The sequence below is a fragment of the Alexandromys fortis genome, unplaced genomic scaffold (assembly GCF_014885135.2).
Source record: "Alexandromys fortis isolate MF-2015 unplaced genomic scaffold, M_Fortis_MF-2015_v1.1 scaffold_6, whole genome shotgun sequence".
In the NCBI taxonomy this organism is placed as follows: Eukaryota; Metazoa; Chordata; class Mammalia; order Rodentia; family Cricetidae; genus Alexandromys; species Alexandromys fortis.
Window position 1 is genome coordinate 9,004,343 of NW_026067902.1, and position 19,108 is coordinate 9,023,450.

At 43.0% G+C, this 19,108-nt stretch overlaps 1 protein-coding gene across 6 annotated transcripts in view; it reads right to left on the reverse strand.

Moving 5' to 3' along the window:
• The window catches only part of Ptpra (protein tyrosine phosphatase receptor type A), a 96,397-nt gene extending 79,253 nt beyond the window's left edge, over window positions 1–17,144 (reverse strand). For 3 of the 6 annotated variants that reach the window (XM_050133745.1, XM_050133741.1, XM_050133735.1), the window contains exons 1-2: window positions 16,873–17,142; window positions 2,260–2,440 (exon numbers count right to left, since the gene is read on the reverse strand). In XM_050133745.1, coding sequence (XP_049989702.1) covers window positions 2,260–2,280 — 21 coding nt within the window. In that variant the 5' untranslated portion in view covers window positions 2,281–2,440; window positions 16,873–17,142. Of the gene's footprint in view, window positions 1–2,259; window positions 2,441–16,872 lie in introns of all 6 variants that reach the window. The other 3 variants (XR_007590301.1, XM_050133753.1, XM_050133758.1) reach the window with 3 other exon arrangements.
• Window positions 17,145–19,108: the final 1,964 nt, after the last annotated feature.

Consider the following 19,108-nt stretch of genomic DNA (forward strand, 5'->3'; position numbering starts at 1 on the left):
AGAGGAAAGACAAAAAAGAAACAATTCTATTGGGTTAGAATGAAATTAGAGGTATTACTGTAGAAAATGGCTTTCCACAATTTATTTATTTATTTATTTGTTTATTTATTTATTTATATGCGCATGTATATTCAGACACACAAATCTATTTGTAATAATCTTAACATTCTGTAATTAATCATCTGGCACCTTGAAAGCGGATGCCAAAATTAGAACCAAGGTTATTCCCATTCATACCATCCTTGTTTTTTGAGGGCAAGCACAAATCAAATTAGAATGCCCTCATACACACTGACCTAACATCTTCCCACCACTATGGAGATGATTTCCACTCGTGTCTGTCTCTGGCTCCTTGCCTTATGACCAACCTAGTGGTTTTCCATTTGGTCTTGCACAGCATGCTGAGCATCCTGCTTTTGGAAAACTACAGAATAATAAAGTTTTAGTGGTGCTGACCTGGGCAGTTACTCAGTTACCCCTATTAATTAGATCCCAGGGACTTAATAAAACAATTTCATAGCCAGGTGTGGTGACGACTCAGACCTGGAGGCTGAGGCAAGGAGGATTGCTACAAGTTCTAAGTCAACCTAGGCTACAGAGTCATTGAGCCCCGTCTCAACTACAAAAACAAATTGTAGTTCAGGGCTCAGGGTGTAAGGGAAATCACATCCTAGGTGCAAGAAGCACACGCAGAGCGCAGATCTGATGCCTAGCTATATTCTCTAAAAAAAAAAAAAAAAAAAACCACAGTTCCTTAAAAAAAAAAAAAGGTTGAGTCAGGACAAGATTATGCCAAAAAGAAAAAATAATGAGCACATGACAAAAAGGACACAAGCTTGAAAGGGTTACCATTGGCTAAATCTAGGACAACTTGGTCACCAAAGTAAGTTCAAAAAGGAATAAAATAAGACAGAAAACCATGTTGGTAATTTTACAAATAAAAAGACAAAGTGAAAGCTTCTCGCAGGAAACGCCAGATGAATGAAGAATGATGAATTTGTTTTTTAGTTTGCCATCTGGCTACCACCACAGTAATAACAGATTCAGTCACAAATCTTCAATGGGTACTAAAATTTGTTGGTCAGAATTTGAAACAGTCAATTTACATAACCTCAAAGTGTCACTCCCACAAAATGGTATTATTTACTTATCAATAAGCACAAAAATACTTTTCAGCTAACTTTCCAAAAGTTAATGAGACAACATCTTGACTATGATAAAACTGAACACAACCTGTAATTGCACAAATGGACATGTGCTCCTGGTATAATGCCGTGACAAGCACACAACATCTGTGGTATTCTGCCAAAGATATAGAGAGGTCATGGAGATGGCTCAGTGCTCAAGAGTATGCACTATTCTTGCAGAGGACCTGAATTTGATTCTTGTAACTGCCTGTAACTCCAGTTCCAGGAAACCCAACAACTTCTCTGGATTCCATGGGTACCTGTCCCGCCCATTCAACCACGCTCTTACACACACACACACACACACACACACACACACACACACACAACCAAAAATAAAATAAATCCTCAAATCTATTCGGGAGGAATCATACTAACTCAGATTTAGGAAAATCCTACAAAATAATTAGACTACTTAAAAAAAAAAAGTCAAATCAGCTGGGCGATGGTGGTGCATGCCTTCAATCCCAGCACTCGGGAGGCAGAGGCAGATGGATCTCTGTGAGTTTGAGGCCAGTCTGGTCTACAGAATGAGTTCCAGGACAGCCGGGCTGTTTCACTCAGGAGCTAGAAAGACGGCTTAGTGGTTGTGAGTACTTGCTGCTCTTCCAGCACCTGAATGGTGGCTCACAGCTGTCCATAACCCCAGTTCCAGGAGGTCTGAGACACTCCTCTGAGGGAGTCTCATCAGGCACCCATGCAGGCAGAATATTCATACACAGGAAGTAAAAACAAATCTTTAAAAAATGTCAAATTACTAAAAAGAAGAACGACGAGCTATTCTCTGAAGAAAAAAAAAAAAAAAAAGAGAGACCAAAGAAACATGACAATTAGGGGCTTAACAGTGAATGGTCCCTAAAACAGAAGTAAAAGAGGTGGAGATGTAAGAAGTTTTCTAGTTTTAGTATTTGCTGCAAAGGCTGTAACCAAGAGATCAATGCAATTTGAGAGCGACTTATCAATTTGATGGACTGGGAGACACCTGAGGGTCAGTGAAGCACAATTCTAGGTGTGGCTGTAAGAGCACTTCCAGGATCACTGCCATGGTAGCGACCAAGGGAAAAAGACTCACCGCAGAGGTGCACGGGTCCATCTGGCAGGCTAGGGCTCCTGCTGGAACACAGGAAAGACAGACCACTGGGGCAGATACGCTGTCCCTGTCTCTGACTCTGTCACTCCACTCATTGCTTCCTGGCTGCCATGAAGTTATACTTCACCAAAGGTCCACAGCAATGGAGCCAAATGAGCAGGGGCTGAAAACCCAAAACAGCCTTCCTAAGTTACTATCTGAAAAATATTAGACGAACAACTTTAAAATCAAAATCATTTTCAGTAGCAAGTTAATGTCTACCAATTTTTTTAAATAAAACTTTTCTATAATTATCGTTTTCAAGAGTTGTCCTGTTGGACTGACCCGGAAATTACATGCTTATTATTATTAGGTCATGCTGTTTCCTTCAGAAGGAGTACTGGTTCAAGCCAAGCAGTGGCCTATACCTGTAATCTTAACACTGGGAAGGTGGAGGCAGCAAAAATCATACTAGGCCAGTCTGAGCTACTGAGAGAGCTGAAAAAAGGAAAGAGTACGGTTTACTCTATCTCATGGTACCCAGGGTGGGGTGGGGTCAGTATGGCTCTACTGGAGTAAACCACTCACTCATGCTTACTAGTTATCATGTTAGAGTTGAAAGGGGGGGAACCCTATAAAACAAGTAACCACACCTCTGTTCTCAAGAAAGAAATTCAGTATAAGAAAGAAAGAAAATAACAAAAAGGCCAGGATAGGGGTCTAGAGAGATGGCTCTGTGGGTAAGAGTGGTTACTGCTCTTGCAGAGGACCTAGGTTTGATTTCCAGTACCTACATGGTGGTTCACAACCATCTGTAACTATAGTTCCAGAGGATCTGGTGCCCTCTTTTGACTTCCATGGGCTCCAGGCATACACACAGTGCACAGACATACATGTAGGTCAAACATATACATATAAATTAAATATAAAAAGAAAGAAACAGAAAGAAAAGTGAAGTTAGGTGGCATATGCCCGTAATCCCAGCTCTCAGAAGGCCAAGATAGGGAAGTTCAAGTCCGAGGCCAGCCTACTAATATAGCAAGATCCTAGCTCAAAAATTAAAAAACATTAAAAGTCAAAAGTCAAAGTTTTCAAGTACTGTAGGGCAGCATTTGAGATTTGAATATTGTCTGACAACACAAGATTCCTTCTAACACTTTTGTTTCTTCTGGTAAAGACTAAATACTGAACATGCTAGGCAAGTACTCAACTGAAGAGCACCTCTAGCTATCTCTGGCAATAACTTGGTCAGGTTAGCCTTGCAGTTACTGATGCCAGGTAAGCCTTGGATTAACTATCCTGCCTCAGACTCCTGAGCTAGGATTGTAGGGATAGGCCACCAGGCCTAGCCACAAACTTCAAATCCTGAGGAGCATATTCAAACAGAATTAATGGATGGCTTGTGTTTGTTTAAGATAAGGTCTGACTTTCTAGCCCATGGGAGCCCATGGGACTCTTCTTGCATTAGCCTTCCAAGAGCTAGAATTTCAGGTGTGGTGCACAGGCTTTGGATGACTTCTTTTTAAACATTACTTTTCATACAGAAAGTTTTAGTCCTTTAAGTGAAGCCACCAAGGCTCAGCGAAGATAAGTGAACTCAGTTCTGCAGCCATCAAACTCAAAGCACATGTAATGTAAATCCATGCCTCAGTAAAAGTATGTGTCAGGGAGTTGTAGACCATAAATTCCTTCTAAGGCCAGTATTTAATCTACATGTTGTGTGCATTATCATACAAGTATATGGACTACCACACAATTTGATAAAGTAACCTGACAGGAAAAAAAAAAAATCACATCAGACTACAGAGATAGTTTAGCAGTTAAATGCAGGTTCATCTCCCTGAGTTCTTTGGTTCCCGGCACCCACACAGCAGCTCACAATCCTCTGTAACTACAATTCCAAGGGTTCCAATGCCCTTCTCACCTCTTTGGGGACCAGGCACACATGTGGTGCACATACATCCATGCAAGAAAAATACTCATAAATATAAAATAAATCTTAAAAAGAGAAAGTAGCACAGAACCAAAACTGAGATCAGACTTGAAGCAGCGAAGGAATACTGTCAGAAGCTGAGTTTAGTAGCTCATGCCTATAATCCCAGCACTTGGGAGGTAGACGGAAGAGGACAGAGTTTGAAGCTAGTCCAGACTACACAGCAAGACCATCTATTTTTATAAAATAAATGTTGACACAACTCTAATATTGCTTCCTTCTTCACATACCTGTGTGTACTGTATGTCTCTTATAAGAGTACTTAGGCCCACCAGAATAACTCAAAATAATTTCATCTTCACACATCTTAACCTGCTGGGAGGACCCTTTTTTCAGATAAATTTCTTTACAGGGAATACCATTCTGTACACTTGTAGGAGGTCTAGTACTGGAGAACAAGTATAACTCTGTAGTTGGGTAGCAACGAGTCCAAGACCCAGCCCAGACACTTACAGTTCCCCTTCTGAGCCTTGCTACTGATTCTGTAGAGTGCTGAAAGGGCTGAGATAATATGCTATACAGTGAAGAAAATGCTTCTGCTCTGGGGCGAATTCATCCTTCATTGAAACTTTATAAAACCCCTGATAGTAGACAGCAGCTTACAGCATAGTCCCTGCAGCCAACAACATTGTGTGATGTGCTTACAAACGCAGGTGGGCAGAACCCATTTTATGTGTTCTTACTACAAAAATAAAAATAAAAAAAATTAAAGTCACACCCAAGGAAATTTTTTCCATATGATGGACGCGACTTTTACAATGATTATGGTGATGACTGTACCATGTAACATAGTAAATCTCATCAAATTGTACACAATTAACAAATACATTTTAATGCGTATCATTATATCTCATGTGATGATTTTTGCCACTTGACATAAACTGTAATCACCTGGCAAACAGGGAACTTCAACTGAGAAATTGCCTCCATCAGACTGGCCTGTGGGCATGACTATGGGGCATTTTCTTGATTAATGATTGATGTGGAAGAGCCCAACCACTGTGGACAGTGCCATCCCTGGGCAGGTGATCTTAGGTTATACAAGAAAGCAAGCCTATAAGCAGCATCCCTCCATAGTCTCTGCTTCACTTCCTGCCTCCAGGATCCCTGGCTTCCCTCAGTGATGGACTATATTGAGAACGTGTAAACTAAATAAAGCCTTTCCTTTCCAAGTTTCTTTAGGCCAGAATGTTTTATCACAGCAACAGAAACCAACTAGAACACCTCAATAAAACTGCTTAAAAAAATTTTTTTTTTTAAAAAAAAAAGCCAAGTTGAATAAAAAAAGCTTGCTCTGTGAATGAGTCTAGACTTTAAGCCATGAAGTACTAAGATTAGATCATGAAACCAAAAAGAGCTCTCCAGGGAGCATGTAATCAAGAACGTGGAACAAGGAAGGAATAATGATTAGAGAATGTGTATGTCATATCTACCTGCAGACTGATGTGGGGAACATAGATGGGGTCACAAGAAATAGACCCACGCTGGCAAATTTGAGAGACAAAACATATTACCAATGATATGAGTAACAACATCTAACATTCCGGGGTAGCTGCTGGGCTGTTCCACTCATCAAGACAAAGATTAGAAAACAGGTCCGTCCTGAGTCTGATGCAGGTGTCTGGGAAACATCTCAACCGGGAAAACAAACAAGTTGTTGTTTATCAACCAAATCTGATCTAAGGACAGTTTTTTTCCCCTAATTTATAAGAAACATGAAACCATAGACATACTCATGTCCTTCCAAGAATGTGTTTGGTAAAACATGAGGCTGAGGATGGACTTAAGTAAGTCCAAGAATGGTCAAAGAAATGGCCTGAGGAAAGTGAGGAGAGACCAGAGATAAAAGCAGGACACTGTGCCATGTATGGAAACCTGTTCCAGATGTAAACACTATAGTTTGCTAATTTACCAAATTCTTTTCCCTTTTTTTCCCTACATGACCCTTCCTACAATTTTCCTCTGTTAAAACCAGGAAAGAAAAAAAAAGCAATTTCTGTGATCATTCAAGCATAGAGCACAACCACTAGCCACATTCAAGACAGCCACCCTTGGAGTCACATGTCCCTATAAACAGAGCACCCAGTCTCTCCTCCCAGTCTCAGACACCTAGCCACTGTATTACTGTAATCATAGCCCTGTCTTTTCAATCCAATAACCTTGATTCTTCAAGATAGTAAACTGCCCTCCAAAGCTGAGTGACATTACAATCCTGGAAGACAAGCTGCGAGTAAGAAAACAAAGTATTTCAAATCTACGGTACTAACACTTTTAGGTTTAGGATGTGTTTTTAAGTGTTGGTGGTTCAGGACTAGCCAACAAAAAGACCTGGTCTTACCGAACCCGCTCTGCTGCTTTTGCAAGTTTAACTCCTTACAGTCAGATTGCTCAACTCTTAAGGAAACTGTGAAGGGTTCACCCTGACAGTACTGGCTGTGCCTGCAGGACTTGAATGTATAGATAAACGAATGCACTTGAAACCACTTGGGAAGCTCAATTCAATGACCAAGGGGGTTGAAAGAATTTCATCTGTGAAATTTTAACATTTATTAAGTTTCCCCATTTCTATAAAGCTACTGTTTGTAACTACAATTCAACAAGACTAAAGAACACTTGGACATCACTGCCTCTTTACTAAGTTCCTTTACAGCCCTCCTATACACGAAAGCCCCTCCCAATCCACACACAGAACTGTCTGCTCTCACCACTGTCTGCTCCACAACAGCTCCTTCAAAGCAGAACTTTTGAAAACTAAGTATGAATGATAGTAAGCAACCTGTAGGACAGCAGGTCCACCTGTCTCTGCCTCCCTAGTGCCAGGTTTACAAGTATGTGGCACCATGCCTAGCTTTTCCACCTGGATTCAAGAGAACTGAACTGAGGTCCTGATGCTTGCCCAGCAAGTACTTTACTGACTGAGCTTTCTTCCCAAACTCCTAAGGATGCTCTTGTAAAAGGGAAGTTGGAGGTTGGAGGAAAGAGGATATTATCTTTTACTATAATTCTCTACATATTTTTAACATATACAAGCAATAATTACTTAAAGATGCATATAATTTCAAAATGTAAAAAAATTAGTAAAAATACCAAAACCACATGTTATTTTATTTGAAGTGTTCTACACCCTAGTTACTCATGGTGACAACTACTGCCAGCAACACTACAGCCCCGAGTGCTCACTGCAGAAACAAATGGATCCTCTTAAACCAGAAGCAAGGACTTGAGCCACAGACAACCTCCCTGGGCTGCTGCTGCTTCTCAACTATGAGGATTTCAGACTTAAGGGCTCAGAAAACCCTCTCTAGCTAACACTAGGCTTGGGAAAGAGAAGCTCTATCTGGGAGCCACCTGTGAATTCAGACCTTGCTACAAAACCAGAAGGCTCAGCCAAGAGAAGGGAACACTGGAGGGCAGCCACAGTACAGGCAAAGGCACCAAGTTACTGACAGGCCTCACTCCTTGCATATCATCAGAGACAGAAAAAGAACGAAGGGAAACAGAAGCACCCAGGTAGGAAGATGCAGCCCTCAAACATCATAAGTCCTGGACTGTCCCCTCACTCCAGTAACAGTACTTGGAAGGCATCCATTCTCTTTACTGATGGGCAGTATCAGTTCATCAGTTAATGTTTGGAAACCACATTCACCTAACAGCTGAATTTCAATTTCTTCCTCCACACAGAAGCTCCACTCACCAATAATCCTCTCTTCCAAAATCTGGTACTTTTCTTCTTCTTTTTTTCCCCCCAAGGGTTTCTCTGTGCAGCCCTGGCTATCCTGGAACACTCACTCTGTAAACCTGTCTGGCCTTGAACTCACAGGGATCCACCTGCCTCTGCTTCCTGAAGTGCTGGGATTAAAGGCCTGTGCCACCACCTGGTCCCCAAATATGGAACCATTAACACTTTTTCCTGCTTACTCATATTGGTCCATATGTCCCAGATGCATCACCACGCCTTCACACTAAACCAGATCCAAATGCAGTTGCCAATTTCAGGGGGTCTGATGCCCTGGGAATCTGACACCCTCTTTTGGCCTTTGCAGGCACCAAGCATGCAATTGGTGCACAGACATACATTCAAGCAAAACATTCATTCACATAAAATAAAAAATTTTTAAATGCTTTCATGTGAGCCTTCAAGCTGTAAAGTGTTTGCCATGCAAGCCTGATGGCCTGAATTCAATCCCAGAAGCCATGTAAAGGAAGGAGAGCGTCTACTGCACAAAGCAGTCTGATATGTGTGCTGTGGCGTGTGTACCTCTCTTCACGTGCATCATACACACAATAATAACAAAAATAAAATTAAAAATTTTTATGTGATCCCTGAAACTAAATATTTTTCATTATGGTTGAAACCTACCTTCCCTTTTCCTCTCCTTTCCTTGGTGGTATTAAACCCAAGATTTTGTGCACGCCAGACAAGTACTCTACTACTAAACTATTTTGTCATCCTTTTAAAGCTTTCATTCTAGTATTCCTTAACAAAGCAGTCTGATTTTAAGTCAACACCTGGTTATAATGGACAACAATAAACATGGTTCCAAAAGGAAGGAGCTCTGTGATGTGATATTGTCCCACCATTCAATGACATAAACATTCTGCTTTAATTCTGGATATAGGGCTGAGGAAATGGCACAATGAGTAAAGGGTTTGCCACAGAACACGAAAGTATAATGACCTGAGTTTAGATCCCCAGTGCCCATGTAAAAGCTGGGCGCAGTGGCACGTGTCTGTAATTGCAGCATTGAGGAGACAGACAGGTGGATCCTCGGAGCTCGCTGGCTGGCACCTGTCAACTCCAGGTTCAGTAAGAGACCACTAAAAACGGTATACAGTGCAGAAGATAAACAATGTTGACTTCTGAAGACCCACATGCACACCGTAACACAAATACCCCCTCTCCTGCAACACACACATCTGGGCGTGATGATCCATACACGCAATCCCAGCACTCAGAAGGCTTAAATATCAAGACCAGCCTGGGCTACAAACCTAAGTCACATCTCCTATCTTCCCCTGCCCTAAAAAATAAAAAAACCACAGAACCACAAAAATAAGTAAATGAATTGGTCTAGCAAAGGTCCATCTTCTCTGATTCAATTACCCTTAACAACTAATTAGAAGATGTCACTTTTTAATAAAAGGCTTTGAAATCTATTACAACTCATTTGTCTCTTGTCTACCAGAACCTGCCAGAAAAGCATGAGGCCCTTAGTTTGATTGCCAGAGACCGTTAAAAACAGTAGGCACAGTGGTATACACTTAACGATTCCAGTGACGGGAGGTGGAGAAGGAAAATCTCTGGGGCTCACTGGCCAGACAGCCTGGACTACACAATAAGGTCAAGCTGGTGAAAGACTGTCTAAAAAAAATATTGAAAAAAGAAACAACCCAACAAAATCCAAGGGGTGTGTGTGTGTGTGTGTGTGTGTGTGTGTGTGTGTGTGTGTGTTGGGAGTAGAGAGAGATGGCTCAGCGGTTAAAACTACATATTAGTCTTGCAGAGGATCCAAGCTCAGTTTGCAGTACCTGTGTTGGGTGGCTCACAACTGCCTATAACTGTAGTTCCAAGAGGAGCCAATGCTGTTCTGGCCTCCTTGGCCATCTGTATTCAACATGTACACACACACCTGGACCCCCCCCCAATCTGGGTATGGTGGTCCATACATGCAATCTGCCAAACAAAGTCTTTTAAGAATAACAAGGTGAGGAGTGGTGAGACAGATCATTTGGTAAAAGTGCTTGTGGCCACGCCTGACAACTGGAGCTGCATCTTCAGGACCCACACGGTGGAAGGAGAGAAGCAACTCCCACAAGCTGTGCTCTCACCTCCACCCACATGCCACAGCATATGAGTGTACACACACAGAATAAATAAATGCAAAATGAAAAAATGTAAATGTCTCCGGTACACAAGGAACAATGCATGAACTGATCACTGGCCTCCACATATGTATGCACATGTTCATGCACCTACAAGAACAAACACACAAACCTTATGCCTCTTACCCAGTTTTAACAATTACCAATATATGGCAATTCTTATCTATAATCCTCCAAATGCACTGAAAACTTTTTAACTATAGGGGAGTTACAGAAAAAGCTTTCTCCATTTCCCGAACAGAGGACTGAGGAAAATCATGCGACGGGAACAGCACACACTGGTCATCATTGTGCTAAGAGTCAATAAAGCACTGCTCGAGAGTCTGAAGTCTAAGGTAGAAGGTTAAGTGAGACTTGCAGATCCTCCTAAAACACTTCTGCTTTTTTTTTAAAAAATTGTTTTTATTGAGCTATATATATTTTTCTCTGCTCCCCTCCCTCCTTCTCCCTTTCCCTTTTACCCTCTCCCACGGTCCCCATGCTCCCAATTTACTCAGGAGATCTTGTCTTTCTCTACTTCCCATGTAGATTTAGACCCATGTATGTCTCTCCTAGAGTCCTCATTGTCTAGGTTCTCTGGGGTTGTGAATTGTTACACTGAATATTTTAAGGCAACTTCCAGACATATTAATTCATCCCTAAGGACTTCAGCTCTAATCTCCAAGACAGAGATAGTCTATCTTTTAAAATACAACAATACTATCATGTAAAAAAATAAAATCCTTTAAAAATCATCTAATATTTGCGGGTCACTCAAGTTATTTCCAATGGCCTCGAAATACCTCTTTAAAATGGTGGAGATTTGCATATTACATTTGCTGGAGCCTGAGCTTTGAAACATGTAGCTGCTCCTCTCCTTTTCCTGGGCATACACCTGAAGTCACTAGGCTCACTCTGCTCTATAGAGTCTCTCACATCATAATTAATAACATTCTATAAACTGTTTAACTGTTTTATCCAGAAACTTAGTTTTTAATTTGTGGAGGAGGAAACAAGAATATTCATGAATGATGTCATGCTCTTCTTATCTTGCCACACATGGGAGTAAAGTTTAGTTATGCCAATTTTGGAGGTGGTATGGTTTATCATAAGATTGTCAGTTTGACCCATAATTCTAAAGTTCCTTAAATGAGCTTGGCTGTTAATAAGGATCAATGCACAGGTCTTTTATTTCATTATATTATTACATAGAAACTTTATAAGTTTAAGACTTTTTTATCAGATTATAAAATCCTGTTTACAAGTTCCTCATATGTAAAATTATGAGAATTTTTGAAAAAGATGGAACAGATCACAGTGGCATTCTGGATCTATAAAATCAAACCACAAATCAAAACCACTCACAGCCACTAAGATGACAAGAGCTGAAAAACAAAGACAGTAAATGTTGACGAGGATGTGGAGAAACGAACATTCTCAGGTAGCTAATGGGACTGCCAGATGAGGCAATGGTTCTGGAAAACAGTTCTGCAGTCCCTTAGCAAATTTAACAGAGGTCACCATTTGGTTTAGCAACCAGATCTATATGTCCAAAAAATTATATCCACAAAACCTTCACAAATGGGAAAGGGATTTGCAAGTCATATCCCTAAAAAGAGAATGTGTCTAGAATGTAAAAAGAACTCAATAATAAAAGAAACCATGTTTTTAAAAAATTGACAAAGATCTGAATTGGTAGTTTTTCAAGTAACATATACTAATAGTCAATATGCACATGAAAAAAATACTCAACCTTTCTAAGAAAAAGAAAGCAGTTACTTTCAGGGCTGGAAAATAACTCAGAAATTGGAAATTGTACTGTTCTTTTCTTTCAGAGTTTGGTCCTTAGCACTTACATCAGATAGTTTACAACAGCCCAGAACTCCAGCTCCAGGGGACCCAACGCCATTTTCTGGCTTCTGTGGGCACCTGCATTCCTGTGCAAATAAATATGTGCAAATGCATAGTTTAAAAAATAAAATAACTTAAAAGTGGTTACTTTCTCATTCATCATCAAATAGGCACCACTGGGGCCAGAAGGCTCTACAGGTGCAGAGGACACACCCACATCTGCCTGCTCACAACTGCCAGTAACTCCAGTTCTGGAGCAGTGGTTCTCAATCTGTGGGTCACTACCTCTTTGGGGTTTGCATATCAGATATCCTGTATACCTGATATTAACATTAAGATATCATATCAGTAGCAAAATTAGAGTTATGAAATAGGAACGAAAAACTTTTATGGTTGGGGTCATCACAACATGAGGAACTGTACTGAAGGAAGGCGAGGGCACAACAGTAGTGACTGAGAACCACTGCTCTAGAGGATCTAACAGCCTCTCACTGCCGCAAGAGATGCATGAACACATTGTACATACGTACACATAAAACAATAAAAACTAATAAATATTCCTTAAAAACCCCACTTTACTTGAAGAGATCAGCCACAAATATTTCTTTAATATTCTTTGTTAGGCAGCAAAAAATTGCTATTTGTTTTGTTTTTTAAATGGCTATCATCATACAGCCCAGGCTGGCCTCACCTAACCCTTTCCTCGACCTCTGAGGTGACTGGGGATTACAGGTATGTACTACCAAGCCTAGCAAAAATTGGCATAAAAATTATGGAAGTTGTGACGGTTATTATTGGTTGTCAACTTGACTAGATCTGGAATTAACTTAAACACAAGTGGTTGGGTACACCAGGGAGGGATATTTTTTCTTAATTAAATCATCTGAAGTGGGGAGAACGACTTTAATCTGAGTCACACCTTCTGCTGGCAGGCTAAAGGACATGGAAGAAGGAAGCTTTCTGCCTGCTTGCTCTCAGTGGCAAATCCATTTCTTCACTGGCATTAGAACCTACTTCCTTGGAATTCTGGCACACGGTGAAGCCAAGCTGAGACATCCAGCCTTGTGGACTGAATAACCACTGGACTCTTAGACCAGACCTTCTGTTGGTAGACAGCCATTGCTAGACTAGTTGGAACACAGCCTGTACGCCATTCTAATAAATCTCACTCTCTCTCTCACACACACACACACAGAGAGAGAGAGAGAGAGAGAGAGAGAGAGAGAGAGAGAGAGAGAGAGAGAGAGAGAGAGATTCATTCTGTAAGTTCTGTTCCTCTAGAGCATGCTGACTTATCCTCAAGTCATCAACTCTACCACAAGATAAGAAGTGAATGATAACCTGACTAGTTTGCCCAAGGGGAGACAAGGAATGGAGTCTCTTCTTTGTGTACATGTATGGGTAGAAGTATAAAACTACACATATATCTGTGTCGATGGAAGCTAGAGGACAACCTAAGGTGTCATTTCTTAGGAGCTATCCACCTTATTTTGCTTATTGATTTAATTTTAAAAATACTGTGTGTGTGTGCACACGTTCACCCCCACAAGAGCCAGAAGGCATCCGATCCCCTGGAGCTAGGGTTCCAAGCAGCTGAGAGTTGCCAGATGTAGATACTGATAACCAAAGTCTGGTTCTCTGAGCGCAGCGCTCACTCTTAATGGCTAGTATATTTCTTTTTCTTAAAGCTTTATTTTTAATATTTTTAATGGTGTGTGTGGACATGAGTGCAGGTACCCTCAGAAGCCAGAGGCGGCAGAGCTCGGAGCTGGAGTTGTAGATGCGGTTGTCAGCGATTGATGTGCATCCTAGAGAACAAAGTCTGGTCTTCCGCAAGAGCACTCAGTGTTCTTAACCAAAGAACCATCTCTTTAGCTCCTATACATATATATTTCTTTCTGTTTCTGTTTGTTTGTTTGTTTTTCAAGATAGGGTTTCTCTGTATAAACAGCCTGGCTGTCCTGGAACTCTTTTTGTAGACCAGGCTGGCCTCAAACTCAGATCCTCCTGCCTCTGCCTCCCGAGTGCTGGGATTAAAGGCTTGTGCCATCACTGCCTGGCATATATTTTTAAGAAATAAAGAACAGCATTTGTCTGTGATAGCACTGTTAGAATCCCAAGAAACAGTGAAACACATGAAGATGCAAAAATAATGCAACAATGTTTACAAACCGATGCTGAGGTCCTCCAGTAATGAATGGTACTAGACAAACACAAACACCCGAGCTATAGAAAGTAAGCCACCATCATCCAGTTCTGATCTTCTTGCACAAATCACATGACTGCTTCTGAACTAGGCTGGAGTAGGAGAGGGAAACAAGTATAGTCTGCAGGAAAAGTACCCAGATAATACTTCTAGATATTCTGATTTACATTTACTGAGCCAGTTTAGGGAACAGAATAAATGGGCACTACTTCAAAGAGGTGGCAACTTGTTGGTATTCCTACAAATAAAAAACTACACAAAGGTCTTTTGATCCAATAGTTCCATTTCTTAAAATACATTGTTCAGTTAATTGTATATAAAACATATAACAAAATATCTAGAAGGATATTCATTGTATTCTTTTAAGAGAAAACCTAGAAACAAATGTTTAACATAAAGCCTAGTTACAAATACATGTAACAATCCAATGTACAACAAAACAGCTTATTCTACAGCTGAATAACAAAATAAGAAATGCCAACACTGGTTGTTCTTCAAGAAGACCTGAGTTCAATTCTCTGTAACCAAATGGCAGTTCACAGTGGTCTATGGTTCTGGTTCCACAGACTCCAACAACCTTTCTGACCTTCAAGGACACCTGGCACATGAGTTGTACACAGACATAAGTGCAGGCAAAACAACCATATACACATACGTTTTAAATTAATTTAAAAAAAGAAATGTCGATACAAAGAGTAAACAATACTTTGTGCGAATGAGGAAGGACTGTCAGGATTCAAATTCTGTTTCCTTGCCTGTCTACTCACTTCTAGTCCCGCAGAGTAGGAGGGAGCCCTTGTAATTATTGAAAAGATGAAGCAAGATAATTCATGTAAGGCATTTATTATATAGTCTGTCACAGGCAATAGAAAACAGCAATTATTATTACTCTAATAGCACCTATGATGTAACTTTATATCTACCCGTCCTGCATTGGTATATAATCTTCTCAAAGATAAGAATATGACTTTCTCACTTTCATTTAGAACCCCAAGTACTTTGTCTGGCAAATAGGTGGCATATGAATGTACTGAATCAAGGGGTTTGCTTTTCTGGTTCTGCATTCACCCACATACTAAGTCAGTGGCTAAAAGGTACCCAGTGACTAGTCTCCTGGATCCAACCAAGCCTTAGAGTGAACTTATCAGGCCACTCCGGCAGAGAGAGGGGAAAAGGAACTGAGTTTTTGGCCTTTCAAGGACAGATTAGAAGTAGGACATAAAACCTACCAGTCTCTCCCTGATGACTACTTCTGGGCACTGGGTGCCACAGAGATGGAGAGAGAGGGAATTAGAATATAAAAGTCCTAGCCCATACTCCAAGCAGGCCTTCAGGAAAAACACTAGTAAACATTGCTCTTGGCAAGTGGTTAAGAACCTACACGTCCCTGTCCTCAAGCTTCCCAAATGAAAAGAGCTCTGAAGAAAAGCCAGGAACCTGGCAAGAAAAGGTGGGAGAAAAGGGAAAACCAGAAAGCAAAAACCAAGCACACTCGGGAGGCAGAGGCGGGTGGATCTCTGTGAGTTCGAGGTCAGCCTGGTCTACAAGAGCTAGTTTCAGGACAGGCTCCAAAGCTATAGAGAAACACTGTCTCGAAAAGCCAAAGGGGGAAGAAAAGAAAAAAAAAAAAAAAACACCAAAAACCGCCACAAGTATGAAGGATCAGGCAAACAGCTCTGAATGGCTAACCACGGCGCTGAAGAGAAGGAAGTGAAAGGAGCCCAGGAAACCATAAAAGATTACGCTTAGGCAACATTGTCAAGAGCCTTGTAGAAAATGATAACGCATTTGGGGTTTCATTCATCTCACGGGCGGAGGAAAGTGAGGGACTTTTTAAGAGCACAAATGACAACGTCAGAGCTATGGTTTTGAAAGGAGGATCTAGGCAGAAGGATGTTTATCCCGTCCCTGTCAATCCTCATCCACCATCGTTTGGTTCTCTGGCTGCCTCAGTAGTTAACAGGTAACAAGAGATGCCATATCCAGGGACTCCAGGAGACTGCCTTTCAACAGGGACTCCCTATCCTGGCCAAGGGCTTTGGCAAGCATTACTCTAAGAAAAGCTGGAGCATTTTTTTCCCCTGTCTTACAAACATCATCACTGACAACAACAAAAACTCGAACCTCTCAGGATCAGCTCTGCCTCTATGGTTTTTATTTTTAGGAGATACAATTAGGAGTTAGTCCCTTCCCCCCACCAAGCGGCAATTTTTAAGATTTGCTGAAAGTAAACAGAAGAGATGTGCGTTCCCAAGTGGCTCGTTCTGAATTCTGAGCAGCTCTGAGTCCATATTTTCCTTCTTAAGCATACACAACAGTTGGGATCGCGCTTGGGAGAGGGCTGGGGAGTAGGACCAGGAAGGGGTTTTAAGAGGGGGGTGGAAATAATCACTGCGTGAGCTACCTTTCTCCTCCCACTAAATGGACCTGAGCAAATACCGTTCTCGCTGCTCAAAGTTTTTTTTTTTTTTTTTTCTTTCAGAATGGACAGCAGCGCCCTGGCCAGGGCCCCAGGAGGATGTCCGCAAAGTTCCAGGCTGTCCGTGTCCCGCACGTTTCCGGGACCCCCTCCCCCTGTTCACCGTGCCAGGATGCACAAGCCGGGGGCGCTCCTCCGGGAACGGATCCAGGGACCGCTCCCACACGCGGCCAGGCCATCCCACCTTCCCTAGCCCACCCGACGGCGGCAGGCGCGAACGCTTACCGAGCCCGGCGCTGGGCGGGACCGCGGGGGACGCGCACGGCAGCTCCGCCTCAGCACCGCGGCGGCGGCGTCTCGGCCCGCCGCTCCCCTCAGGGCCGCCGCCCGGTCCGCTGCTCGAAGCCCCGCGGCGGCGGCGGCGGCCTCGCCTCCATGGCGAGGAGAAGCAGCGGAGAGAGGACTGGGCGGGAGGCTGCGATGGCGGCGTGGTCCAGGGGTCGGTGTGCTAGATGCCCCCGCGGGTCCCTGTCAGCGCCTCGCTCGCCGCAGCCTCACTCCCGACGCGGCCTGGGCTGTAAGGCGCTTCGTCATTGGCCGTTGAGAGACGGGCGCTGGTTCGCTGACGCTGGGCGGGCGTCTCCGCCTCCGCGGGCCCCACCCCTGCGCGCCGGGCTGCGCCGCGGAGTTCCCCAGGAGCCCGGGGGGTCTCCGGGTGAGGACTAGACGTTCCCCATCCTCCGGAGGCGCCTGTCTCCTGGCTGCAACGTCTTCTACCTCGCTACAGTCCTAGGCCCCTGGGCATGGGCTTTCTTCCCAGTTTACAGATGAGGAAACTGACACCAGGCACAGCCACGCCAGTATCTTCCAGCTGGGGAGCTTAGGCACTCGAAAGCCACCTCTCCATCCCTTTCCAAATGTGATCCTTTCGTCCGTGAACTCTCCCTCACCCTTGCTGCAAGAAGCTTAAAGGACGAAGGATGTAATTGCGAGGAGAGAGGTATTTGCTTAGTCCCTAGGACGGGTCTGGCTCTGCGAATGTCATCTTAAATAAACCAGTCCACATCATCCCCACCCGAACCCCAGGGAAATCTCTCTTGCTTTCCAGATGTGCGTGCTGGGCCTGACTCTCTAGACTGGGCCGAAGCACGGCACGTGGTGCTCTGCCGCGGGCGGGGAAGATGCCTTTTGATATATGGCTGGTGGTGGAGGCGAAGATCGAAAGCCCTGAGATCAGGGGCGCGGACACTGTTCTCACACGTCTGGGCGGCGGTCCCTCGCCTAGAGCTCCGAAGCCATCTGGCGGTGCTTCGGGAGGTAGCGGTTCCCAGTTGAACTCGCTTGCTGCAAGACCTGGGGCGCCAAGTTAGAACTCTGGAATAAGTGTGTACTGACCAGAGCCAGAGCCTGGGGATGTGCGTTGAAATGGGCCTTCTTTAAACTTCCTTCCTGTAGGTAGTAAAACTCCTCCTTGAGTAAGACTTAAACGTTTGTGACTCAGGTTCTCCCTCAGCGGGGCCATCCCAGAGACAGCCAACCCGAGACTATCCAGTCTCCTAAATGTCAGATTCCAGCCACTCCTACATGTCCAAGACGCCGATTTCCTGGGAAGTACAAAGTCTATCAGGGATGCAAATACACAGCAAATCGAAAAGGAACTAAATGAAAGTTCTGGTGTTGTACTAGAACTCGATGCATGAAAATAAACAAAACCGACACAAAGCAAAAAATCTGAAAACCACTAAGTGCAGGAGGGGCTAGCTAAGAAAGCAGCCCTGTGGCCTTAGAGTAAACCCTATCAGTCAAGTTTTCCTGATCTACACCTAACCTACACTGTTTATTTCTATTTTTATTTGAACTTACAGCATCATAAAAGGATTTGCCATACTAATATTTGGTAACGTAATTAAAAGGAATAGAATAAGTGATTCTCCATGAGACCACGTGAAGGACACTGCTGGATTTGACTACACTTGGGAGGACTTGTGGTAAGCTGTGGAAGTCAGAGTGCTGGGTTTTCAGGTCTGCCTTGTGGTGAATGACCCGATCCTACCCGACTCTTCCTGGAACCTTCCTGGTACATGCAGCTTGGCAAAGTAACCCATTCTCAGAAAACTGCAAGTTTCTTTTCTCTATATGATATTCAAGCAGTGTGTTTTTTGCATAGGGTAACAGAACTTCAGACCAAGGTTCTTTAGTGACCCACCCTGGGTAGGAAGGTTTACTGTAGACAACTACACAGAGGGTTATTTTTTGTTTGTTTTAAGAACAGAGTCTCATTCCTAGCTGCCTTCCTGGTGAAACTGGCTCAGTTCTTGTTCTACTTGACTCCTGGTCCTTTTCAGAACCCCTACCCCATCAGCAAAGCCAAGAGTTGTCTTGGAAGAAAAAAAAAAAAAAAAAAAAAAGGAGGAGCGAGACAAGAGAAGGCTAAGTTGGCGCCACCCCTCCTGCTCCCTATGGCACTGACACCTGCAGGTGAGAGCTGGAGTAGCAGGACTGGAGGACGGGATTAACTGTT